Source organism: Cibotium barometz, chromosome 53, assembly GCF_041138505.1.
Source record: "Cibotium barometz isolate CiBa-2024 chromosome 53, ASM4113850v1, whole genome shotgun sequence".
Taxonomy (NCBI): Eukaryota; Viridiplantae; Streptophyta; class Polypodiopsida; order Cyatheales; family Cibotiaceae; genus Cibotium; species Cibotium barometz.
In genome coordinates this window covers 4,523,606-4,547,205 of record NC_141098.1, presented here as the reverse complement: position 1 = coordinate 4,547,205, position 23,600 = coordinate 4,523,606, and the positions used below count along the sequence as shown (strand labels likewise).

The window sequence follows — 23,600 nt, the reverse complement described above, 5'->3', positions numbered from 1 at the left end:
ATGGCATCCGATGCGGGTGAAACTTTGCAAATGGGTCCATGCGGGTGAAACTTTGCAAATGGGTCCATGGGTCCATGGGGTTGCTACCCCTCCACTCGTAAATTTTCACCACCATGGGTGAAACTTTGCTGGATGGGTGGGACGGTGTATTGCCACCCGTTATTTTTTACATAGTGCCCACCAAGGCGTCCCCTATGCAAAAAATAGCAGGTTTGGGTGGGGCATCACGCACGTATGGCACTCGATGTGGGTGAAACTTTGCGAGTAGATCCATGGAGATGCTACTCCTCCACTTGAAAAGTTTCACCACCATCGGACACTCGATGGGTGGGACGGTGTGTTGCCACACCCGCTATTTTTTGCAGTGTCCAAGGGTCCCCTATGCAAAAAATAGCGGGTTTGGGTGGGGCAACATGCTCATATGGTGTCCAATGCGGGTGAAATTTTGTAAGTGGGTCCACAGGGCTAATACCCCTCCACTCGCAAAGTTTCACCACCATTGAACGCCGGATGGGCGGGACGGTGTTTTGCACCTACTATTTTTTGCATAGTGACCAAAGGGGTCCCCTATGCAAAAAATAGCGAGTTTGGGTGGGGCATCACGCTCGTATGGCGTCTGATGTGGGTAAAACTTTGTGGCAAGTGGGTCCATGGACTACTACCCCTCCACTCACAAAGTTTCACCACCATCAAACGTCGGATGGGCAAGACAGTGTGTTGCCACACCACTCGCAATTTTTTGCATAGTGCCCAGGGGTTCCCTATGCAAAAAATAGCAGTTTAGGGTGGGACATCATACTCTTATGGCGTCCGATGCAGGTGAAAATTTGCAAGTGAGTCCATGGGGCTGCCACCCCTCCACTCTCAAAGTTTCACCACCATCCGGATGGGTGGGATAGTGTGTTGCATAGTGCCCAAGGGGTCCCCTATGCAAAAAATAGTGGGTTTCGATGGGGCATCACAATCGTATGGCATCCGATGTAGGTCAAACTTTTTGAATGGGTCCATGGGGCTACTACCCCTCCACTCACAAAGATTCGCCCACCATCGGACATTAAATGGGCAGGACAGTGTGTTGCCACCCGCTATTTTTCGCAGTGTGTCCATGGAGTCCCCTATGCCAAAAAATAAAAGGTTTGGGTGGGGCATCATGTTTTTATGGTGTCCGATGTAGGTGAAAATTTTAGATTGGGTCCATGGGGCTGCTACCCACCACTCACAAAGTTTCACAACCATCGGACACCGGATGGGCGGAACGATGTGTTACCGCGCCCACTATTTTTTACATAGTGCCCAAGGAGTCCCCTATGCAACAAATAGCGGGTTTAGGTGGGGCATTATGCTAGTATGGCGTCTGATGTGCAGGTGAAACTTTGCAAGTAGGTCCAAGGGGCTACTACCCCCCTCCACTCACAAAGTTTTACCACCATCGAACGTATGGGCAGGACGGTGTGTTGCCACACCCGCTATTTTTTGCATAGTGCCCAAGGAGTCCCCTATGCAAAAAATAACAAGTTTGGGTGGGGCATCCGATGTAATTGAAACTTTATCCGATGTAGGTGAAACTTTGTGAGTGGGTCCATGAGGCTTCTACCCCTCCACTTGCAAAGTTTCACCACCATCGAATGTCGGATGGGCGTAGGACAGTGTGTTGCCACCTGCTATTTTCTTTCATAGTGCCCAAGGGGTTCCTTATGCAAAAAATAGTGGGTTTGGGTGGGACATCATGATTGTATGGCATCCAATGTGAAGGTGAAAATTTGCAAGTGGGTCCATGGGGCTGCTACCCCTCCACTTGCAAAGTTTCACAACCAGTCAGATGGGTGGGACGGTGTGTTGTGTCAAACTCACCGAGGCAAACTTCACAAATTGCGGCACCGATGTTTGCACATGGTCTCGCAACCAAAGAGTTTGGAAAAAGGGGATAGATAGCAATGCTCGGCATTACACAATGGCAAGCTACATCTCTGCCAAGTCTAGCCCACTCCCTCATGTAGTGCTCTGTGCAGTAGTATGTGATCCGTCTGTCGGCATCCACCTCATGGACTATCTCTGACGCTCAATCTCATGGTCCCGACCTGCCGACGAAGCCGTATGGCATCCTGAAAAGTGAAAGTGAACAATATTAAGACAAATATAAGAAAGCATACTTGAGTAATGGGAAATTAATTTAAACAATGTTCTCAAATGGCTAGGGGTGTTGGTAAAGGTGATGCTGCCCCAACTCTCTCCTCAGCCTCGCCTAAAGTAGTAGCCTAGGTGTGAAACTGTGTGGGGCCCTCCACAAACAAGATAAAATATAGGTGGATAACTCCCCAACGTAGAAATACACATCATAATTGAATTAGTCTAGAAGGGTTTAGGAGAATACCGTGCTAGTGGTTGGCTCCGAGAAGAGAGTCATAGTGTGTCGAATAGACTCTATAGCATGATGGAACTGGTGACCAATCTGCACACCTAGCTCATGCACTATAGAAAATGGTAGCATCTCCAATCCACGAGGTGTCCAAAGTGTAGGTGGGAGATGCCTAGCTGCTCACTAGGCCTCCTGTCTTGGTCTTGAAGCCGCCTCCTACACAATGGCTAGTGCCGGGTCGACGATCATGATAATCTACCTCGATCCCCAACACGAACTTTTCATATAACTACTGTGCAAAGTAAATCGAAATCTCATGATGATGGGGAAAGGCACCATAATATGCCATATTGGATGGTCTCTGGGGATGTGCCTCACGAGCCATGATAAAAACTGCATGGTTCCATGTAACCGAAAGGTCATATATATATCTCGTTCTCTTTCTCTCTCTCTCATTCTCAATAGTTTTGTATCACCCAAGTGAGATGACATCTTGCTGCCTAGGCATTGTTTAGGGCTCCCACATTCTTCTATTGCGCTTCTACTCAAGTCTAAAGTTGTGACAGCCTATTGCAATGCAAATCGCTAGGGAAAGTTGTGACAGCCTGTTGTTGCAAAGAAAATTGGATGGAAAGTCTAGGTTCTTTCGTTTTACTAATGTTTGAACACATAGAAGACACATAGACTTTTGAGGTGTTTAAGTTGCATTGAAATTGAGTTTCCAATTGCACATATTGTGGAATTAGGAAGCATTATCACCTCAACCCTTGACATAGGAATCTGAATCCATAGGAATTTTTCCTATTGAAAACAAAAAATATCGATGGAGAGGCAAATCCCTCATTTGTGCATACATTTCGGAGCTCTAAATTTTTAGAGATAGGAGAGTCATTAGAGTTAGAGCCATAGCCATTTAGAGTTAGAGTGAGAGCCATTGCGATAACTAATTAATGAATATACATTTTCTACTCAATTTGGGCCTTTCATATTCACCCTTTTGTCTGGTGTGTGCAATAATAATGCAATAAGGTATACCTTAGAGGTATTCAGGCGTGCCCAAGGTGAATAAGGCACTATCAAAGGTTCCTTTTTTTGGGATATAAATATATATAAGGCACCCTCAAAGGTCCTCCTTTGTTTGGGAAGATGATAGATGGGATATTCGTAGTAGATTGATGCAGGATATTAAGGGATCCGTCTAATGACTCTAATATTTTTTAAAAAAAAAGAATAACTCTCAATTGAAGAAGTGAAACAGAAAACTATGACCATAGATAATTTTATTTATTAATGACTAAAAAATGCATGGATTCTATTTTGTTCAAGCACTAGCACTCATTTCTTTGTGAGAGATTTCTTTATTGCATTTGTTGTAAGAGTGGGCTGATTTCTTTGACTCATTGAGTGGCACTTTGAAGCTTTAATCAAGCCCTAATCAAGCTCTTTGTGTGAGTAGAATCACATTCACTACTTGGGTGAGCATCTTCATTACTCTTAGTGAGTATCATCATCTTTTGTGGTGCATTTGTTCCCCCCGTACTTGTATAAGTGGCATGCATAAGATTAAGAGAGGGAAGAGCATTGCTTCATCTTCATTTTGGGTACAAGAGAGTGAGATGAGAGAAGCATTCTATGTGACAATCTCTATGTGAGAGAAGGCCAAGCTTTGAAGCATTGAGAGAGAAGGAGCGACAAACAAGCTAAGGTTGGAGATTCTTCTCAAGGCCATCATCAACAAGAAGAAGCCCGTGATCAACATCAAGCTCAATGGAGTTTAACATTGATGAGATAGAGAAACAACATAAAAGGTATCCATTTGTGTTTTTCCTAAGCGTCAAAAACAATATAAAATACTCCCTTGATTGGAGGCTTTCAATACCTCCTTGTGGGCACCTCTTGCAGAGCATTTGGTTAGGGTTTCTATAGTCTAGCTCGGGGCATCCCGACTGAAGCCCTAAATATGCAGAAATCTTCTGCAAATCGATGCATATAGACAGGGTATCAAGGCTCTTGGACAGAGAAGAAAGGTCATTTTTGGTTGCTCTCATTAGCCATATAGTGGAGCAATTCATATGACTGGTGTGTGAGGGTTTGTGTAGCCCCATTCGTGGCGGTTCGACTCAGCAAAAGACCAATTCAAATCTGCGCATATTGACAGCACACACGAATGTTTCCTACAGTCGGGTTCTGAGGTTGTTCACCTGCAAAGCACCTTCTACTAATTAGCCCCTCATTAGTGTTTAATCGCAGCAACTACTAGCACCTTCTACTAATTAGCCCGTCATTAGTGTTTAATCGCAGCAACTACTAGCATTATCCACGATTCGATGCACGATTGAAGGAGAAATTGCAGCATCACCGTCTACCTACTTTCTTCCTCCATGTTAGGAGGAAAAGTTCATTTTAAATTACCTCTTGTGGCTTATCTTCTAAGGGTCTAAAGTTAAAACATTTAAATAAACCTTTGTGAATATCACACCCTTGACACTTTCCCATTCCTCATCTTGAGTGGAGAGCGTATACAATTCTTTGTGAGCAACTCACATGCTATCATGTTATAAAGAGTAAACATATTAACCCATTCTGTGTGAAGGTGTGAAGGGTGAGGTCTATTCAGTCAGCAATGCCTAGGTTTATTCACACTAAAACCAAGCCATAACTCTCTTTTCTCTTCCATGTATGCAAATAGGGGCCAACGATTATAGCAAACAAGAGCACTTGCATTAGCGTACGCAGATGCTCACAATAAGAAAGTCTGTTTTTCTACATCCATCGCATGCCATTCTATCTCTCACAATAACCAGGTTTCATTTCATTTCATTAATTAAGGTTTTAATAGACATTAATATCAGGTTTTGCTTAAAGGTTAAAAAAAACCATTAACTAATTAATCGAGAGGCGAGGCTTACCTGGGCAACAGGCCGAGTCCGATAGTAGCTCGTTCGAGATTGATGGGGAAGCTCGAGTGAGATCATTAGCAATAGGTGACAGCTCGATCGAGATTCATGGACAGCGCGACAGGAGCTTGTTCAAAGGCGATAAAAAGGCAAGTAGATAATGACAGATGTGGAAAGTTTAGGAATTTTAGGGTACAAATATCTCGGCGAGATATGTGGCCCCACTGACATTCATTTTCACTCTCGCGCACGATAAATATTAATTCAATTTCAATTTCCGTATCTCGCCCAAGATATGTTAAATAAATTTTTGTTTCTCGCCAAAGATATGGTAATTCAATTTCAAGCATATGGTAATCCAATTTCATTTCCAGTACCTCTCCCGAGAAACATTTTCTTAATTTTCATATCTCGCTCGTGATATGGTAATTCAATTTCACCCATATATTAATCCAATTTCATTTTTGGTCTCTCACTCGAGATATGTTTTTTTGATTTTCTTATCTCGCACGAGATATGGTAATTAAATTTAACGCATATATTAATCCAATTTCATTTTCGATATCGCGACTGAGATATGTTTTCTCAATTTTCTTTCACCCGAGATACATTGAGATGCTGACTAGATTGCCCGATCATGATGCCATGTATCTCGCCCGAGATATAGCATGTCAAATCTTCTTGAACCTACGTGGCCGCCACATATCTCGACCGAGATATATGACCGTGGAAGCTTGGCAATGTGTGATTGGTCATTTTTAACTCGCTCAAGATACCCCAGACATGGATTCGGGAAGCTAAAAAATGTATCTCGACCGAGATATATGACCGTGGAAGCTTGGCAATGTGTGATTGGTCATTTTTAACTCACTCAAGATACCCCGAACATGGATTCGGGAAGCTAAAAAATGTCCCACTTCTTTCTAAACTGCCGTGAAGTAGCTAGCTTATCATGTCCCACTTCTTTCTAAACTGACGTGAAGTAGCTAGCTTATCATGCTACTACCTAGCATAAACATCAACAAACAAAACCCAAACTACCCGCAAAGTAGCTAGCTTATCATGCTACTACCCAACATAAACATCAACAAGCAAAACACGAACAAAACCCATACATACAAAGGAGAAGAATGCGGGAGAGCCACATTGTGGTGATATAAAGCGACATTGTCCAGCTCAATGAGGCCTTTGACAACATCCCACTTTCTTGGGAGAGGTAATTCCTCAACCAAGGACAAGTCCATCATGGCATAGCCATGTCATCCTATGGTACCTTGAAACCAGAGAAAAATCTAGAAAACAAGCGCAACGTGATTGCCAAAAGTGTAGGTGGACATAGATTTATTTGACATATTGATTAACTGTATAAAACATAAATTGATAACATGACAACATAAGACACAAGACACAGACAAATGAACATCGAATAAATGTGTATTACTACATTCTCATAATCTTGAACACGATAATTTGGTCATCTAGATGATCTCATTTGAACTTAACGTACAACTGAGAATGTGATACAAAGCATCACTGGTAACTGTCGGTATCTATGCTGAATGAATAAATGAAAGGGGACTATACACTAAAATATTACTAAGGGTTCTTCGGATTAACAATACAAAAGTAATCTAATTAGCCTTCATCTCTAGCCCACCTTGAATGGGCTAAAAACAAGTTATATGTGTGTGCTCCATCATTGCTGAAACTTTTTTACATGAAATATTTCGATATTTTATGAGGAAGCACAACAACTCTTCCACTTCCAAATATTATAGTATACGGATTTAGAAGTATTAGACATATGATCTTCATGTAGGGGCCATGCAAATCTTCTATAAATCAACCCACTTTGGTTAGCTACTCTATCTTGATTGATTTATTCTTGACATAGTTCAATTACTCACACTAACCATGCTTTTAGCTTGTTAGATACATGTATTCGATGTCATGAAAAAAATATTGAAGAACCAAAATAAGACGTATAATTTTTCTCAATGATCTCATGCATTTGAATAGTGTTTTGTTTTGATGCTTAAAAGCATGCATTTTTTTTAATAGATTGAGCATAGTGTAAACTCAATACAAAGCTATGAAGAGCTATGTGGCATCACATATGCTTCTTTTCACACTAACATACTTGCTATCGTGCTCAAATTTGAACTTCATTATAATGGCACTACTAGATAATGCTCAATTGTTTGCTTATGAAAGTCAAGTACAAGTTATAAGGCATATTGTCATGTAGCTAGTTCCTTTAGATGCTTTGGTGTTAGGTTCTTCATACGAGGCCCTTTACAGATAAATTGCTGGCTGCCCATCCTTCACTGTTTGAATAGCCAATGAGAGTGCACAATCAGGCATGGCAGGCGCTCTCCCCTTTGTACAGATCTCATCTTGTTGAGTTGGATGCCACCTTGTAAAAAGAATGGGCATCCATTTTCCACTAGACATAGATGAGCAGGGAGACCTCCAACCAATGAGGAGTGTTGTAAGGTCCACTTCCACAAAAAACTTTTGGGTGTGTAAAGGGAGTGACAAACCCTTTTTTTTTGTAATGCGAGATTTTTATTTGTGCCAAGCAGTGTCCGTACGGATGAGAGCTGGAAGTAAGACTCGATCACGAGACCTTACCCCAAACACACACACGATTTACCTCACTGCCAACCTTTAGTGCCCATCCTCATGCATTGAGTGCCCAAGTTATTGAGAAGAGAGAGGATTTATTTAACATCATAGCCAAGCCAAATATACCTCATCCGACTGCATTTTTATTTTTTTTGTTGTGTGTGTCCTTTGCCTGAAAGCTCTCATCGTTGGATATGGCATCGGCGTTTGTGAGGGGAGGCTTTGCTACAACGAGGGAGAGCTCAGCGAGTCTGCATGAGGCGAAGCATCGCGCCATGTCCTTTTTGAAGGACTGCTGCAGGGCGCTTCCAACGGTCATGGACACGTACATCCTTCACGAGACCATCTCTCTCTCCGATTTGCGCTCCAAAGTTGCTGCCCAATTCCGCAAGCACACACACGTCCAGAACCCCAAGGTACTCTCTCACTTCATCCCCATCGGATCTCCACATTGTATTACAGTCCCGCCCCTCCCCTCCCCTCCCTCACATTGCATGCTGCACCCATCCACATTGCCAAATACGAGCTTTGCAAGAGCTTCTTATGCTGCGTTTCATCATAAGAGGGCATCATGTAAAGCCATCCTGACATGAACAGGTGCTCAGGAATTAAAGTAGCACTAAGCAGATTCCCTGATTTTTTTAGTTTTGGTTACGGGTTTCCAAGAGGTGGTTGGTTTTGGAGGCTGCTGGTAGCAAATCGTCTAGCAGCCTCATGATATGTATTGGGTTTTTTCATGTTGCAGGCCCCATGCCATCACATTGCATGCTGCATCCATCCCATACAGCTCTGCTAGAGCTGCTAGGGTTTGGGTATGACAGGGCATCATGTAAAGCCATCATTACATGAGCAGTGCTCAGGAATCAAAGTAGCTTCATGAAGATTCCCAAATTTTCTAGGTTGGCATGACAAATTCATTTCTCTAAGGGTGGTTTGACATTGTGGGCTGCCAAGGTAGCAGATTCGTGTAGAATTACAAGTCTCTAAGGTTGCTAAAGCATATGCCGCGAGGTGTGGCTTGGGGGTTTTGCATTTGGAGCTGCTGGTATTGTTTCACTTTTTTTTTTTTTTGGGTTGCTTCCAAGTGTCAGGCTATGTAGGAATTGTGCACTATGGATACTATAATTTTTTTGAGCTTTAGTGGTGATGTTCGAGGAGGCCTCGTTGTTTCACACGGTCCTAGATCGGTGCATGCTAAGGGGGGGGCATTCTGGCCTCTATGTGGTGTTGGATGTACACATCTCTCTTATAGAGTTTTGTGGAATTAAGTGGCATGCGTTTAAGGCTGAGGCCAATTTAAGTGTTTAATTGCATTAATGGTCAAATGTTTTGTGAAACCCCTCCTACCCACCAACACGGAGTTACATTGGTATGAGAGCTTTGGCTTTCTCATACTCTTGTGTGAAGACGATCCTATGGCAGTATAAACACTGGCTATTAGTATAGTTAAACACTACGAACCTTTACACTTATGGAAGTAGATATGCATCATGAGCATGAGCAGAAGAATGTTTGGCTTATGGATATATGAGTTTGTGTAATCTACTTTGGAAGAGCAAACTTCACTTTTGTGCTTAAGTGTTTAATTGTGTTAATGGTCAAGTGTTTTGTGAAACCCCTCTTGCCCACCAACACGGAGTTATGTTGTCCCCGGGAGACTAAGGTCTTCAATACACTTTTGCATGACCATTGACCATCAATCAACTTAAACACTTAAACATAAACCATAGAATATTAACAATAAAACATGTGCACACAGGACACCACATTGGGACCGGAACGGCCGGCCTCAACAAGCTTCCAAGCACTGCCGTCTTTCCATACATGTGTCTAGGCATCTCTGTAGCAACCCTTCCAGCCTCGGGATGCTGTAAAAGCAAGTTGACCAGCCATAGAGAGCCTAAAACAGCAGTTGACCAGCCTTGAGTATGCATATATGTAGAAAATTAGCCACGAAATCAACAGTTCTTAGGACATAATTGCTCCAAAATCAGAAATCAGCCCCAAAACTGACACTTCTTGCGACAGAAGTGCTTTGAATGCACCACAAAGTAGTCAACCAGCTTTGGAAACGCAGTTGGTATCAAGAACCAAGCTCTGGAAACAGTAGAGAAGAAGTCGCCCAACTTTGTAGCTTCAAAATCAGCCACCAAGTCTCAATTTTGAGCAAAAGAGTCATTAAAAGCACACATTGAGTGCGAGACAAGCTAGTGTTTGCTTCTTTTAGCTAGGCACCCTCCAAAAGAGGCCTCCAAATCCAGAATAGCAGGATGTTTTTCTATAAGGAACCTGTCTTGGTGCCCATAATTGAGTTTTGGTCTCGCCAACTTGTTGTGTATTCACTTATAAATTATTAACTGTTGGCCGCCCAACTTCAATAAGTGTGTACACATACACTTATAAACATTATCAACTGTATAAATGATTAAATCCTTGGAATCCAAGACTTTAACCATAATTCTGACGTGTCCATGCTAGCATAATTCACCGTGAAGCTCGTGCTTCAGTTTCTAGCCATCCATTGTTCTTCCAGGTCTTGTATGAAATCCACATATCCTGTGTAAGAGCCATGTATGAGCAAATCCACGATCCATATGAGTTCGAGAGTGTTTGGCAACCCATCATAACTTGGATAAATTCCCCGTTCACAGTCTTTTTTAATAAGTCCGGGCTCACCAGACACTGTCCAAAACATGAGGGTGGACCAATTGAAGACGTATACCCTCCTCTTTGTCATTGAGGCAACGAGAAATTTGAAGTAAAGTGGACTTTATACACAAGTCCCTCGGCTCTTTGCGAGCTATATGGAACAATATTATACGGTTCTTCATGTTTCAAGTAGTGCTTGACTGGTCACTTGGCGGCACCTATAAAGGAGAGGGGTGCACGTGTTAGAATAAGGAAAAGCTGGAAAATAAAAACTTACAATCAAGTATTAGCACAAAATAAGGAAATCACAAGAAGCGACACTAGCTTCTTTTCTCAAAAGTTGTGCATTCCCTCTCTTTTTTGACATCTTGTAGCCATCCAATGGCTCCATTGTGTCCGCATGGTCTTTTGCCACCTACACACAACAAAGCTCCAGTATCTTTGTGATTTTGTGGGGAACATAAAGAAGAGAGAAGAGGCAGATCAATACACACCAACATCATGTTTACAGAGGTAACTCATTTGAGGTTTCTTTGACATGCATACATCATTTTTGGTAACATCAAAGGCTTGTCTATTGTATTTTTGGGGGATTCTTGTTCATAAGGGGAAAGTCGGTGAAGTGGGAGCATCACAAGCATTGTGGAACATCTCTTGTTCACTTCCTGGAGTTTAGCTCATTCAAATACACCTTGTTCTTGGGGTATTTCGGCAACTGTATCTAACTTCAGTTAAAATCTTGGTGTTATTTACACATTCTTGTGAATCCCGTATTCTCTTACCATCATTTGGGTTTCCGTAGAGTTCTTTGGTCAAGGGGGGATCTCTCTAGTTTTGTTTTTGCCCAAGGTGTGAGAGATCAAGTTGTGTGGGATTATGGCACAAAGGGGTCAAGATGCGTTGGGCTTTCTTTCCACAGAAGATAGGTTGATGGGTCAAACTATTCTTTGTAAAGATTTATGATCAAAAGCATTTTGGTAGCCAAGGGGTTATGGGAAATTGTCTCTGGTAATCCTCCTTCGGCAAAACCACTCGCAAGTCCTAGGATTGTTGCTCAAGTGGTTGTAGCAGTTGGTCCACAAGAACCTACTCCAAATCAAAGAAGGTAGGATTCTTGTGATGCCCAAGCCATGCCATTAATTGCCCTCTCAGTAAAGAGATCTATATGTCGGAATACGCAGCGGATATGAGATAGAAAACTTAGAGCACACGCAACAGGACTCTACGCTGAAGAAGAGCACACTCAAGAGAGAACCAAGAGATGTGTGAGAACTCTGCTATATACACATGAAAAACGATACAAGGTAGGAGGTGGGGGCAAGGGTGGTATTTATACCATCCTATGGCACCAATCGGCATCAGTTGACATGCTGCCTCGTGTCCACGACTAGGGTAAAGAACCAGTCGGCCAGCACATGAAGAGTCGGGTAGCACAAAAAACCAGTCGGCTAGGACAACTACAGTCAGCCAGGAAAATACAGCCCCCCACGACCAAAAAAATAGGGAAAAACTTGGAAAAATGGAAAAAAATGAGAAAAGCTCTGGGCGGGCACACCCACAACAATGGCCCTAATTGTACAAACAGGAGATGACTGCTAACACCCCCTCTCAGCTCCTGGATGTGGAACCAACCCCAGTGAGCTCGAGTGCTGCCAGAGCATAGCCTGAGGCAGAGACTTCGTGAAGAGGTCCGCCGCATTGTCCTCTGTTGAACAATAAACAAGCAAGATGTCACCAGTCGAAATCTTCTCACGAACAAAGTGATACTGTATCTCTATGTGCTTGGTTCGGGCATGGAAGACCGGGTTTCGAGCAATAGCTATACAGTCCTGGATATCACACTGGATGATCGTGGGTTCCTTCTGGGAAAACCCAATCTCTCCAAGCAACCTCCGCAACCCCACAACCTCGCAAGCAGTACCACAAGCAGTCTGGTACTCTGCCTTTGTAACGACAAGGCAATAGTTGGCTGCCTCTTGCTGCTCCATGAAATAGCTCCCGAGCCAAGGGTAAATCCGTAGCCTGATGTAGATCTCTCCTCGTATCTCGATCTCCTCCTCAATTTGAGTCACTCCAACCTTGGAGTCTGACTCCATCGGCCGTTCCTCCTCTAGTGTCATAGAAGATTCCAAGATCCTTTGTACCCTGTAGATACCGCAAGATTTGCAATCCTGTGTTCGAGTGAGTCTTCAAAGGCATTTGTATGAATGAGCTCAACAGCCCCACGGGAAAGCTCAAGTCCAATCTGGTGTTCAGCAACCAAATCAATGAACCAGCGAGCTTCCGATACAGAGAGGCATCAACCTGCTCACAAGGATCATTCACTGTAAGTTTGGTGTTCGGGTCCATCGTTGAAGTAATAGGCTTGTAGTTCTCCATCCCAAAGGCCTCAAGCAACTCATGAACATACCGTTGCTGAGAAACAAAGAACCCCCTCTGGCCTGCCAAATCTCCAATCCCAAGAAGAAATGGAGGAAGCCTAAGTCGGTCATCTCAAACTCCTTTAACAAGGCAGGCTTCGTCACTGCTGTGTGCTCCACATGACCGCCAGTGAGAATGAGATCATCCACATAAAGTATAATCAACGTGACCAAACCGTGTTCCCGAAAGAGATACAAGTTAGAATCTGCAACTGATCTTTGAAAACCTGTCCGTAGAAAGAAGGAATCAATCTTCTGATTCCAAGTCTTGGGAGCCAGCTTAAGACCATACAAGGCCTTGCGCAACCTGGAAACCATCTCCTTTGATATTGGAACCTCAAAGCTTGGAGGCTACTCAACATACACCTCCTCCTGCAGGTCACCATTAAGGAATAAACCTAAATCAACGACTTGGGCATAGTTCGAAGAAGTCTTTAAAAAAGAGTTCCTCAAGAAAGAGGATGATTATGATATTGTCGCCCAGTTTGCTAGTTTAACCATGACCTCGCGGAACCTCACTTATGAGGTCTACCTCCAGAAATTCAGGGACTTGCAGATGAAAGCTACGAAGATGGATCCTACCACTCTTTTGGGTTTCGTTGTAGCTGGTTTACCCGACTCTTACCGTTTGCAGATTAAAAACAACAAATGCAAAACTTTGGACAAGGCCATTCATTCTGCTTGTATCTATGATGATATAATGGTCTCTTCCAAATCTAAACCCATGACCAAGCAGGGGAACAAGCACAAAAGGAAGTTCTCCGCACCGATGGCTAGCATGACAGAAGGAAAGTCTTCGGACCAACCTTCGAAGAATTCTACTTTGATCCCAGCGACGAAAAAACGTATCCTTAGGGCTTTGAAGCTCAAGAAGGAGGGTCGTTGTTTTATCTGCGAAGAAAAAGGACATATGCATAACGAGTGCCTGAAGCAGAAAGGTGCAAAGACCAACGCAGGACATAGAAACACCCAGTATTGTATTGTATACATCCCACTGCTTTCCATTGTATCTTAATTCCACTTTCTTTATTTCTCATACCTTCTATGGATGTCAATGAATTAAGTGTGTTTGAAAGCAAAGAATTAAAGAAGATACTTGATTTGTTTCAAGATGTATTTCCTAAGGAATTGCCATCGGGCTTACCACCCGAAAGGGCAGTAGATCATCGTATTGACTTGGTTCCTGGTGCTCAACCTGTTAGTATTCCACCTTACAGGATGAGCCAAGCTGAGAAAGATGAGTTGGCCAAACAACTTGCAGATTATTTGAGGATGGGCCAGATCCGTCCAAGTAAATCACCTTGGGGTGCACTTGTGTTGCTTAGGAGAAAGAAGGACAACACTTGGAGAATGTGTGTAGATTACAAGAGATTGAACAGGCTGACAATTAAGAACCGTTATCCTCTTCCTAGATCAAATGACCTAATTGACCGGTTAGCCGGAGCGAAGTATTTCACGAAGATAGATTTGCGTACTAGCTATCACTAGATACGTATTCATGAAGGGCATATCGAAAGAATCGCCTTTTGGACTAGGTATGGCCATTATGAGTTGCTTGTATTACCTTTTGGGTTAACCAATGCTCCAGGCACTTTCCAGCAAATAATGAACGATCTTTTTCATGAACATTTGGGAAAATTTATGGTGGTATTCCTGGATGATATTTTGATATATAGTCGTACTCTTGAGGATCACGTTAGACACCTCACGATTGTCTTAACTATTTTAAGACAGAATCGGCTGTATGCTAAATTAAGTAAATGTGAGTTTTTTATGACAGAAATCATTTACTTGGGACACAAGATCACTAGAGATGGGTTGCTATGACCGAGTTCAGAAGGTCCTGGGTTGGCCTATATCACAAACGGTGAGACAACTTTATTCTTTTCTCGGTTTTGTTGTTTTTCTTAGGAAATTTGTGCAAGAGTACTCTCAGCTCACACTACCGATGACCGACTTGTTGAAAGGTCATGGACGTAAGTCGAATCAGCCTAAGCTCGATGGACCGAGTTAATGCAAGATTTTGATTTTGAGATTCGTTATTGCAAAGGGTCCATGAATAGTGTCGGAGATGCGCTTAGTCGAATTAGAGAGGTGAATAGTTTGTCGTTCACCGAGATTTCTATTGACTTATTTCAGTCATTGAGAGGGCTTTGCAGGACTGATAATTATTTTGGTCCATATTGGCAAAAGATCCAGGACGGGAGCTCATTGATTGACCAAGACTCAGTGACTGAGCAGCCTCCCATTCAGGCTGCAGGAGGTTAGTGGATGATTCAGAATGGTTTACTATTCCGTAATGACAAAATTTGTGTATCATATATCCTGGACATTAGATCCCAGATTCTTAAGGAGTGTCACAACACCCCTTCCGCTGGATACCCTGGGGTACACAGGACATTATCATTAGTAAAACACACTTTTTATGGGCCGAAGATGAAAGGATATGTAGAAGATTATGTTCTCAAGTGTCAAGTTTGTCAAGTAAATAAAGTTGAACGCTTTAGACAGGCTGGGATATTGCATCCTTTGCAAATCCCAGGTAATAAATGGGAAAGTATTTCCATGGATTTTATTACCGGATTGCCAAGAACACATCAAGGCCATGATTCTATTTGGGTTGTGGTGGATCGCTTGACAAAAATGGCTAGATTTTTACCGACTCGAAAAACCATTACAGCTAAGCAATTAGCAAGACAATTCATTGAGCAATTGTTTAGAATGTATAGGTTACCGCAGGACATAGTCAGCGATAGGGGAAGTTTACAAGTGATTTTTGGAGATTTGTTTTTGAGAAGTTGGAAACAACTTTGAATTTGAATTCCTGAGATCATCCTCAATCTGATGGCCAGACTGAAAGAGTGAATCGGATTTTGGAGGATATGCTTCGAGCATGTCTCCAAAAGACAAAGTTCATGGGAGGATTCCTATGTTAGAATTTGCATATAACAGTACTAAGCATACGAGTACAGGTTTCAGTCCTTTCATGCTTATGTACGGTTTTCAACCTAGACCACCTGTTACAGTGGGATTCTCAGAACTTCAGCATGATGCAGCACATAATTTTTTGCAAGATATGCAAGAAATGTTACAAGTTGCGAAGGAATCTATTAGAAGTGCTAAAGACAGAGAGACATATTTTATTCTAATAGACATCATTCACCTAGAGAGTTCTCTGAAGGAACAATGGTGTATTTGCGAGTTTCGAAAGATTCCAAAACTTTATGGATAGGTCGATCTCCGAAATTATCCCCTAGATATTGTGGACCATTTCGTATTACACGACGGATTGGTTCAGTCACATATGAATTGGATTTGCCTTCTCATGTGAAAGTTCATCTTGTATTTCATGTCAATAGACTTAAGGAAGTACTGGGTGGAACAGACTAGTTAGTTACTCCTCAAGAAATTATAGATATCGAGGACATGACATTTGTTCCACACGAACCAGAAAAGATTCTTGGGTTTCGTGAAAGAAGATTGCGTAATACACTTATCACGGAATACAAGATCAAGTGGAAGGATCGTGTTGAGGAGGACGCTACATGGGAGACATTGACTACCCTTCGGAGGGATTACCCTAGCTTTTTAGTGAGCTCAGGAGTGAGCTCTTAGAGGAAGGGGAGTATGTCATGTGCACGGTGTGTATCTACCGTGTGCTACACGCACACAAGACTAGCTTTGAGGCTTGGGGAAGCTTGGAGCTAGGCAGGCTGATTGGCGAGTTGGGCTAGGGATAGAGCACCCAAGTATGGACGGGCGGGCGTCCAAGTGTGGACGCGCGATGACCGGCCAAGAGCCTATAAAAGGGTGGCCAAGGTTAGTCATTAGTTCATAGAGGTAGAGGCCATTCTCAGTTGGGATGTTCCCACTACAGCCCAGGAAATTCACTCATTTGTGGGCCTTTGTCAAGCCTATAACACACATATGGACAAGTTTTTTGACCTTGTAGCACCTCTTACTGACTTGCTCAAGGGCGTGAAGACTCGTCGTCAAAAAGTGTTTGTCATGGGCAAGGCTCTAGAGGCATTTTAGGCCATGAAGAAAGTTGCCTCTGAGTCTCCAGTTTTGAAGTTGGCGTCATGGGATGATCCTTTCGAGGTGATTACCGATGCCAGTAATCTTGCCATGGGAGTTGTTTTACAGCAAGATGGTAGGCCAGTGGCTTATTATAGCCACAAGTTGAATAATGCTGAGAAGAATTATTCGGTGTATGACAAAGAGCTCTTGGGGGTGATGACCGCTCTTAAACATTGCAAGCACTTCCTTTACGGGAGGGGCTTCATAGTTAAGACAGATCACCATTGTCTGCCCTAGCATTAGATTAGATGCATTAGATTACCATTGTCTGCCCTAGCATTAGATTAGATGCATGTGTAGGCATGTCTAGGACCATTGCATTAGAAGAAGGCAGCCCACTTGGGCTAGCCTTGCAAAGGGCATCTATGCCTTTGCCATGAAGACGGCCAGTCCATATGGCTTAGGGGGCCAGTTGGCCAGCACCCGACCAGCCCTACAGCAGCCGACTGGGCAATATGCCAGTTGTGGGCTTTTACAACCAGCCGACAAGGAATTTACAGCAGCCGACTTGTTCTATACCAGCCGACTGAGCCCTTATGCAGTCATGGGAAATAATACAACAGGCCGACAGCCTTCTCAGGCAGCCGACCAGCCCCAGGAGGCAATATAAAAGCATGTGCCTCAGTTCCACTTCAATATTCAGATATTCAGCAGTGAAAGTCAGCGCTCAGCAGTCCTGCTCATCTCTAGGCAACAAGGAAGTTACTCTACATCTCAGCCAGCATATGCGCAGTCCTTCAGTCATCTGGACTTGCATCAGTGGCCAAGGAGAGTCTTCAGCAGAGCCTCGGGATAGCTGGATACTCCGCTGACGCTTGGGCCTCCTCGTCCTTGCGTTGGTCATTCATATCATTTGTACTCAGCATTGTACAACATTTCTCCAAAGAATAATATAAGCAAATACTCTTGCTTGCAGGGGGAGGGGGGGTGGCGGGGGGTGCCCTTCGGTGGGTATTGGAACCCAATCCGGTGTCGTCTGTTAGAAGTCATCTCCTGTCTAGATTTATACACCAGGGCCTTTGTTGTGGGTGTGCCCGCCCTTATGAGGTGTTTTCCCATTTTTCCCCACTCTCCGTATTTTTCCCCTATTTTTCCCATTTTTTCTGAGGCTTGGGAGGGCTGCCAGAGGGTGCCAAGAGCAGTACAGTGCTGGCCAACTGGATGTTTATCAGTCGTGGGCACTCTTGCTGCTGGCCGACTGGTTTTGATCAGGTTTTGGCACCAGATAGCTGGCCGACTGCATTTATGCAGTCGTGGACTTCTTTTATCAGTCGTGGGCTTCTCTTATGCTGGCCGACTGCCCTCTAGGGGAGTATATATAGGTCCTCAGCCCCCATGCCTTATTTGTATCATATCTCGGGATCTTCTTGTGTATATAGAGCAGAGTTACACGCCTACATCTGTCTCTCTCTTGTGCTGTTTTTCTGCCTGCGTTTTTGCTTTTGCTCTTGTGTTCCCAGATTTGGTCATCATCTCCGCTGCATATTCTGACATGGTATCAGAGCCCTAGGCTCTAGATAGGTCTTGGGATTTGTGTGAGCAAGAGGGGGGCTGTTTTGTGGCTGATTGGTGGACTGTTTTGGGCTGATCGGGAAGAGGAGAAGCAAGAGGAAGGCGGGCTGATTTGCTGGACAGCCACTTGCAGGTATCAGTTCTTCTTTGTTCCCACCCACCCACCCTTTTCAGAGTACATCCCCGCTATGGCAGATCTGTTTGAGATGGCCGAGAGACATGTGAAGATGCTGACACTCCCCACGTTCCCGGTGGACCGTCAGTTGGACGGGAGCAACTACGGCATATGGAAGGTGATGATGGAATCCGTTCTGGAGTCCTACGATCTCGCCGATTTCGTCGTTGTTGGAGTTCCACGGCCGGAAGTGGAGGAAGGGGAGTTACCGTCGATCCGAAAGGACCGGGAGGCCCAGACACAGATGTGGGATCGTGTCAACGCCAGGGTCCGTTCGTTTATTTTCCTCAACTGCACACCACAGGTAATCAATCATGTAAAGCACATGACGCTGGCCAGAGGTATATGGAAGCATTTGGCTTCTCTGTACAACAGGGTATCACCCATGAAGAGGATTTCTTTGGAAGTACAGATGCGGGTTATGAGCCCTGCAAAGTCGGCGACGATGCGGGAGCATATTAACAAGCTGCAGGCTCTTCAGCAGGAAGTTCTCCAGGCTGGGAAGGAGATATCGTCAGAGGACATGGCCATCACGTTGCTGTCACACTTGCCCTCTTCGTACTCAGCATTTTACTCGTCGTTGATTACCAGTGGCAGGCTCAGCACCATCACGTGGGAGGAGCTTGTGCCCATGGTCCTGGACCAGGAGGAACGATTCACGAACCCTCCTCAGGGTGGAGGTTCGGAGGCCTTTACTGGCCAATGGTCGAAAGGCCGTAACTCGAGCAAAGGGAAGGCTTCATCGGAGAAGTCTTCTGAGAAGAAGTCCGACGCTGACCGCGAGAAGCTGAAGGCAGAGAGGACCTGTAATGATTGTGGCGAGAAAGGCCACTACTGGAGGCAGTGTCCCAAGCGGAAGACCGAGAAGGGTGAAGACTCCTCAGCAATCATGAAGACTCCGGCTTTTGTGCACCTGGAGGTGATGGACACCGATGCTTCATTTTCTTCAGGCAGGGAGGAGATTGGAGGACTCTCCGCAACGGATACTCGGGAGTGGATTCTCGATAGTGGTGCTTCCAGGCACATGACTCCTTCCCGTTCCGGTTTACAGGATCTCTGCAGGCTTTCTGGTCATATTCTTACTAGGGATACGTCCACTATCCCAGTTCACAGTGAGGGCAGGATGGAGATAGTTCCCGATGGCAGAGGGGGGAAGCATTCCTCCCAGGTGTTGTATGTTCCGGCACTTGGTTTTCATCTGTTGTCAGTGCATCAGGTTTGCAAGACTGGCGTACGGGTGGAGTTTGATGAGCATTTTGTTGCTCTCCGGGACAAAGCAACAGGCCAAGTGGTTTGGGAAGGTGGAGTGGAGAATGGAGTCTACAGGCTTTCAGCACTCTCTCCCAGGTCCTCAAGATTGTGATGAGTGGCAGTGTGGTAATAGCTACTCAGGTGTGGATACGCTGCAGGTGCGGGCTTTCCGAGACCAGATGGTGGATAGCTTGCCAGTAGATAGCAGCAGTTGGCAGGAACTTTCCAGTACTGAGGTTGGTAGTTCTTGTGTTCGTGAGTCAGAGGAAGCTGAACAGGTCACTTATGCTCTGATGTCTCGTCGTGTTCGGGACATAGAACTTCCAGTAGTTGAGGATGTTCTTTCCACGGGGACCTTTCGGAAAGCCAGGCAGGTGACAGGTGATTACTTGCAGAAGGAGGTGGTTTCTCCAGGCTTTGTGGTTCCGGATTCAGAGGGGGTGGTTGACAGGTTTCGTCAGGTTTCCAGGACTTGTTTGTGCACCATAACAGGTGTTGATCCTTGTGAGCAGTGTGATGTCTCTGTGACTCAGAAGTTGTATGGTTCATTGATCTGGTTGATGGACACCGGATTGGACGGGAGCTTCCTGATGAGGCAGTTGAGCTCTTGGTTGCAGATGTCTCTTTGTGAGGCAGGATTGCGTTTCCTGTGGTTTCTGCGGCATGCGAAGGATCATGGACTCTTGTACAACTTATGCCCCAGGAGCAGTTTTACGGAGCAGGAGGAGGTTACATTGCAGGTTTGGGCTTCCACTGGAGGAACCCATGGTCATCCAGAGGCACTTTGTTCGTGAACAGATTGTTGCTGATGACATCTTGCTGGAGTTCTGTTCGACGGAGGACAGTACGGTGGACCTCTTCACACGAAGTCGCTCTTAGGATTTGCTCAGGCGGCACCCCAGCTCCCAGTGGTTGGTTACACAGCCAGGAGCTGAGAGGGGGTGTTAGAAGTCATCTCCTGTCTAGATTTATACACCAGGGCCTTTGTTGTGGGTGTGCCCGCCCTTATGAGGTGTTTTCCCATTTTTCCCCACTCTCCGTATTTTTCCCCTATTTTTCCCATTTTTTCTGAGGCTTGGGAGGGCTGCCAGAGGGTGCCAAGAGCAGTACAGTGCTGGCCGACTGGATGTTTATCAGTCGTGGGCACTCTTGCTGCTGGCCGACTGGTTTTGATCAGGTTTTGGCACCAGATAGCTGGCCGACTGCATTTATGCAGTCATGGGCTTCTTTTATCAGTCGTGGGCTTCTCTTATGCTGGCCGACTGCCCTCTAGGGGAGTATATATAGGTCCTCAGCCCCCATGCCTTATTTGTATCATATCTCGGGATCTTCTTGTGTATATAGAGCAGAGTTACACGCCTACATCTGTCTCTCTCTTGTGCTGTTTTTCTGCCTGCGTTTTTGCTTTTGCTCTTGTGTTCCCAGATTTGGTCATCATCTCCGCTGCATATTCTGACATCGTCTTCTACATTCTACTTTCTCTACTCTCTCCCTGTTCTCTAAAGTTGGTGCTACATATTCTCACCACATAAAGGTATAAAGAAGGCCCTGTTGCGTTATCACAAAATCAACCTCGGTGCATGTAACACGGCTGCAGCTTTTTGAGGTGTTTTGTCTAGGACTTGGCCGACCAACAGTCGGCCAGTCCACTGGTATTTTCCAAGGCCTATAAAAGGCAAAGATGCTCATCGTTTTGATTCATTCAGTCCAGCCATGGAGTGGGTCCTAGATTTAGAGAGAGATTAGGTATCACTACCTTTTCCAAGATAGCCTATGGCTGTGGGACTTGTACTACCTTTTTGTACATTATAATATACCGAATACTCAGCTATCTCCCTCTCTCTTCTCTCTCTTCTGTATGCGTTTTGCATCAGCATGTTCTGGGATGGTGTTTAGGGCTGAAAGAAGACACTTAGAGCTTCCACATGTGACAAAATAGCCAGGCCAGGTTTAGTGCTTAATCATCTGATCCCCAGTTGGGGCAGGTCAACAGTGAGTCGTCCATTTATATCAATATACTGAAAACACAGTTCATCTCTCTCTTCTCTCTCTGTCTATCAGTGTACCTAATCAGTGGGCTTAGGGCTGGATCAAGTAAGTTAAGGCTTCCGCATGTCACAAAAGTGGTCTTGTAGTGTTAAGGGTCTTGGGTACCGTGGATGAGCTTTACTTGGGTCTTTTCCTTTTATGAAAGGGTACTTAATGTGGACACCATGCAGCTGCAATGCAAGTGGGGGAGAATGTGACACGCCTCACCTACGATACACGTGCTTAGCCAGTAGAAGCCATCAGGATGTGTGCGCAAGCAGTCGGGCAGTGTTGTGGCCAGTACAGGTGCCATGAGGACAAAGGGCCTCCAGCCCAGTGGGCAAAAGGGTTGCCAGCAGGTCGTGGGCAGCAGTAAGAGGCCGACTGTGATAAAGGTGGCTGACCAGCATAAATAGATCATATATATACGTGCATAGAAAAATTATCAAAACCATTTGCAAAATACAAAGCATTGGACTTCTCCCGATCATCTCTCCACAGGGTGAATCCAGCCAGTGGTGTATTCAGCAGAGCAGTGGCTGAATAGGGACGTCTTCCTCTCAGATTCTTCCCATTGCACTTGATTACAGTTGTAACACTATTTCTTGTACATAATACAAACAGTAATTTAGGACTCGTGTGTGCTGAATGTGATTCCGCTGCACTCTTTTCTCTCTCAGAACCCTAGCAATTTTTTTGCAGTTTTCATTTGGTTGGAAACTTTTGACAAGATGTGTATGATGGATAAACTGAAATGGCTGTACCTCTTTGAGCACACCTATTGAAGACTATGTCCGATATGGCTGTCGTATGTACGTCTTTGATCACACCTATTGAAGACTATGTTAAATGGTTCTTCTTCTTTGTGTGCAGGTTATAGATATGCTTGTGTTTAAGGGGCAGGAGGAATTGCAAAACATCTTGACACAGTCAAAGCAGAGGCATCATATTCTTTCTCAATATGTCGTGGGAACAGAAGGCATGGTACAACCCTTAAAGTTGGGAATTGCAGATCATGGGGAATCAGAGTTCCTGAAGAAGTTCTACATAAGCAATAGTGCATAGGCCCAAGGCACAAATTGCTCTTTAAGCTCCTTTTTTGTTTTTGACTCAGTAGATAAAGCTCTTCTGAGTCCAGAGTCCACGTAACTGAGCATGCTTGGTTCTTTACTATAAAAGGATGCACATCTTCTTGAGTAAGAAATCTTAAAATAATGTCATGTGAAGCGAACAAGGTGCTTGTAATCGTCTGTTTACAGGTAAATAAGTCAGCCAGGCTTGTTGTTTAGACTAAAAAGGAAGCTAATGCACTCTGCTTGGCATGTACTTCTGTGTGCCAATCCTTTGCTTGCATTATGTATAACACCTGAATGCCAGACCAGAGCAATGCCACTTTGATTTGATTCGTCATCTCCTGAAGAGACCATTTTGGTAAGCTGCTTTTGATTATCAGCTAGTGACACGTCTCCGAAAGCGTTTGTTGGAAAGTTGCTTTTGATCATCACTCTAAGCATTGTGCCTCGTTTATAACCTGCTTAATAGATATGATAATGCATGCTGTTTTTTAGTTGAGTTTTTCCTTAAATTTTTATTGGTGCTGTGCA

General features: G+C 44.3%; 1 protein-coding gene across 1 annotated transcript; it reads left to right on the top strand.

Annotated features, from left to right (window-relative positions):
- Positions 1 to 7,999: 7,999 nt before the first annotated feature.
- LOC147608209 (NADH dehydrogenase [ubiquinone] 1 alpha subcomplex subunit 6-like) lies at positions 8,000 to 23,399 on the top strand. Its single transcript, XM_086789356.1, has 2 exons — positions 8,000 to 8,297; positions 22,870 to 23,399. Exons 1-2 carry the CDS (start codon positions 8,076 to 8,078, stop codon positions 23,059 to 23,061), a joined length of 414 nt encoding a protein of 137 aa, XP_086645482.1. The 5' UTR covers positions 8,000 to 8,075; the 3' UTR covers positions 23,062 to 23,399.
- The last annotated feature ends 201 nt before the right edge of the window (positions 23,400 to 23,600 follow it).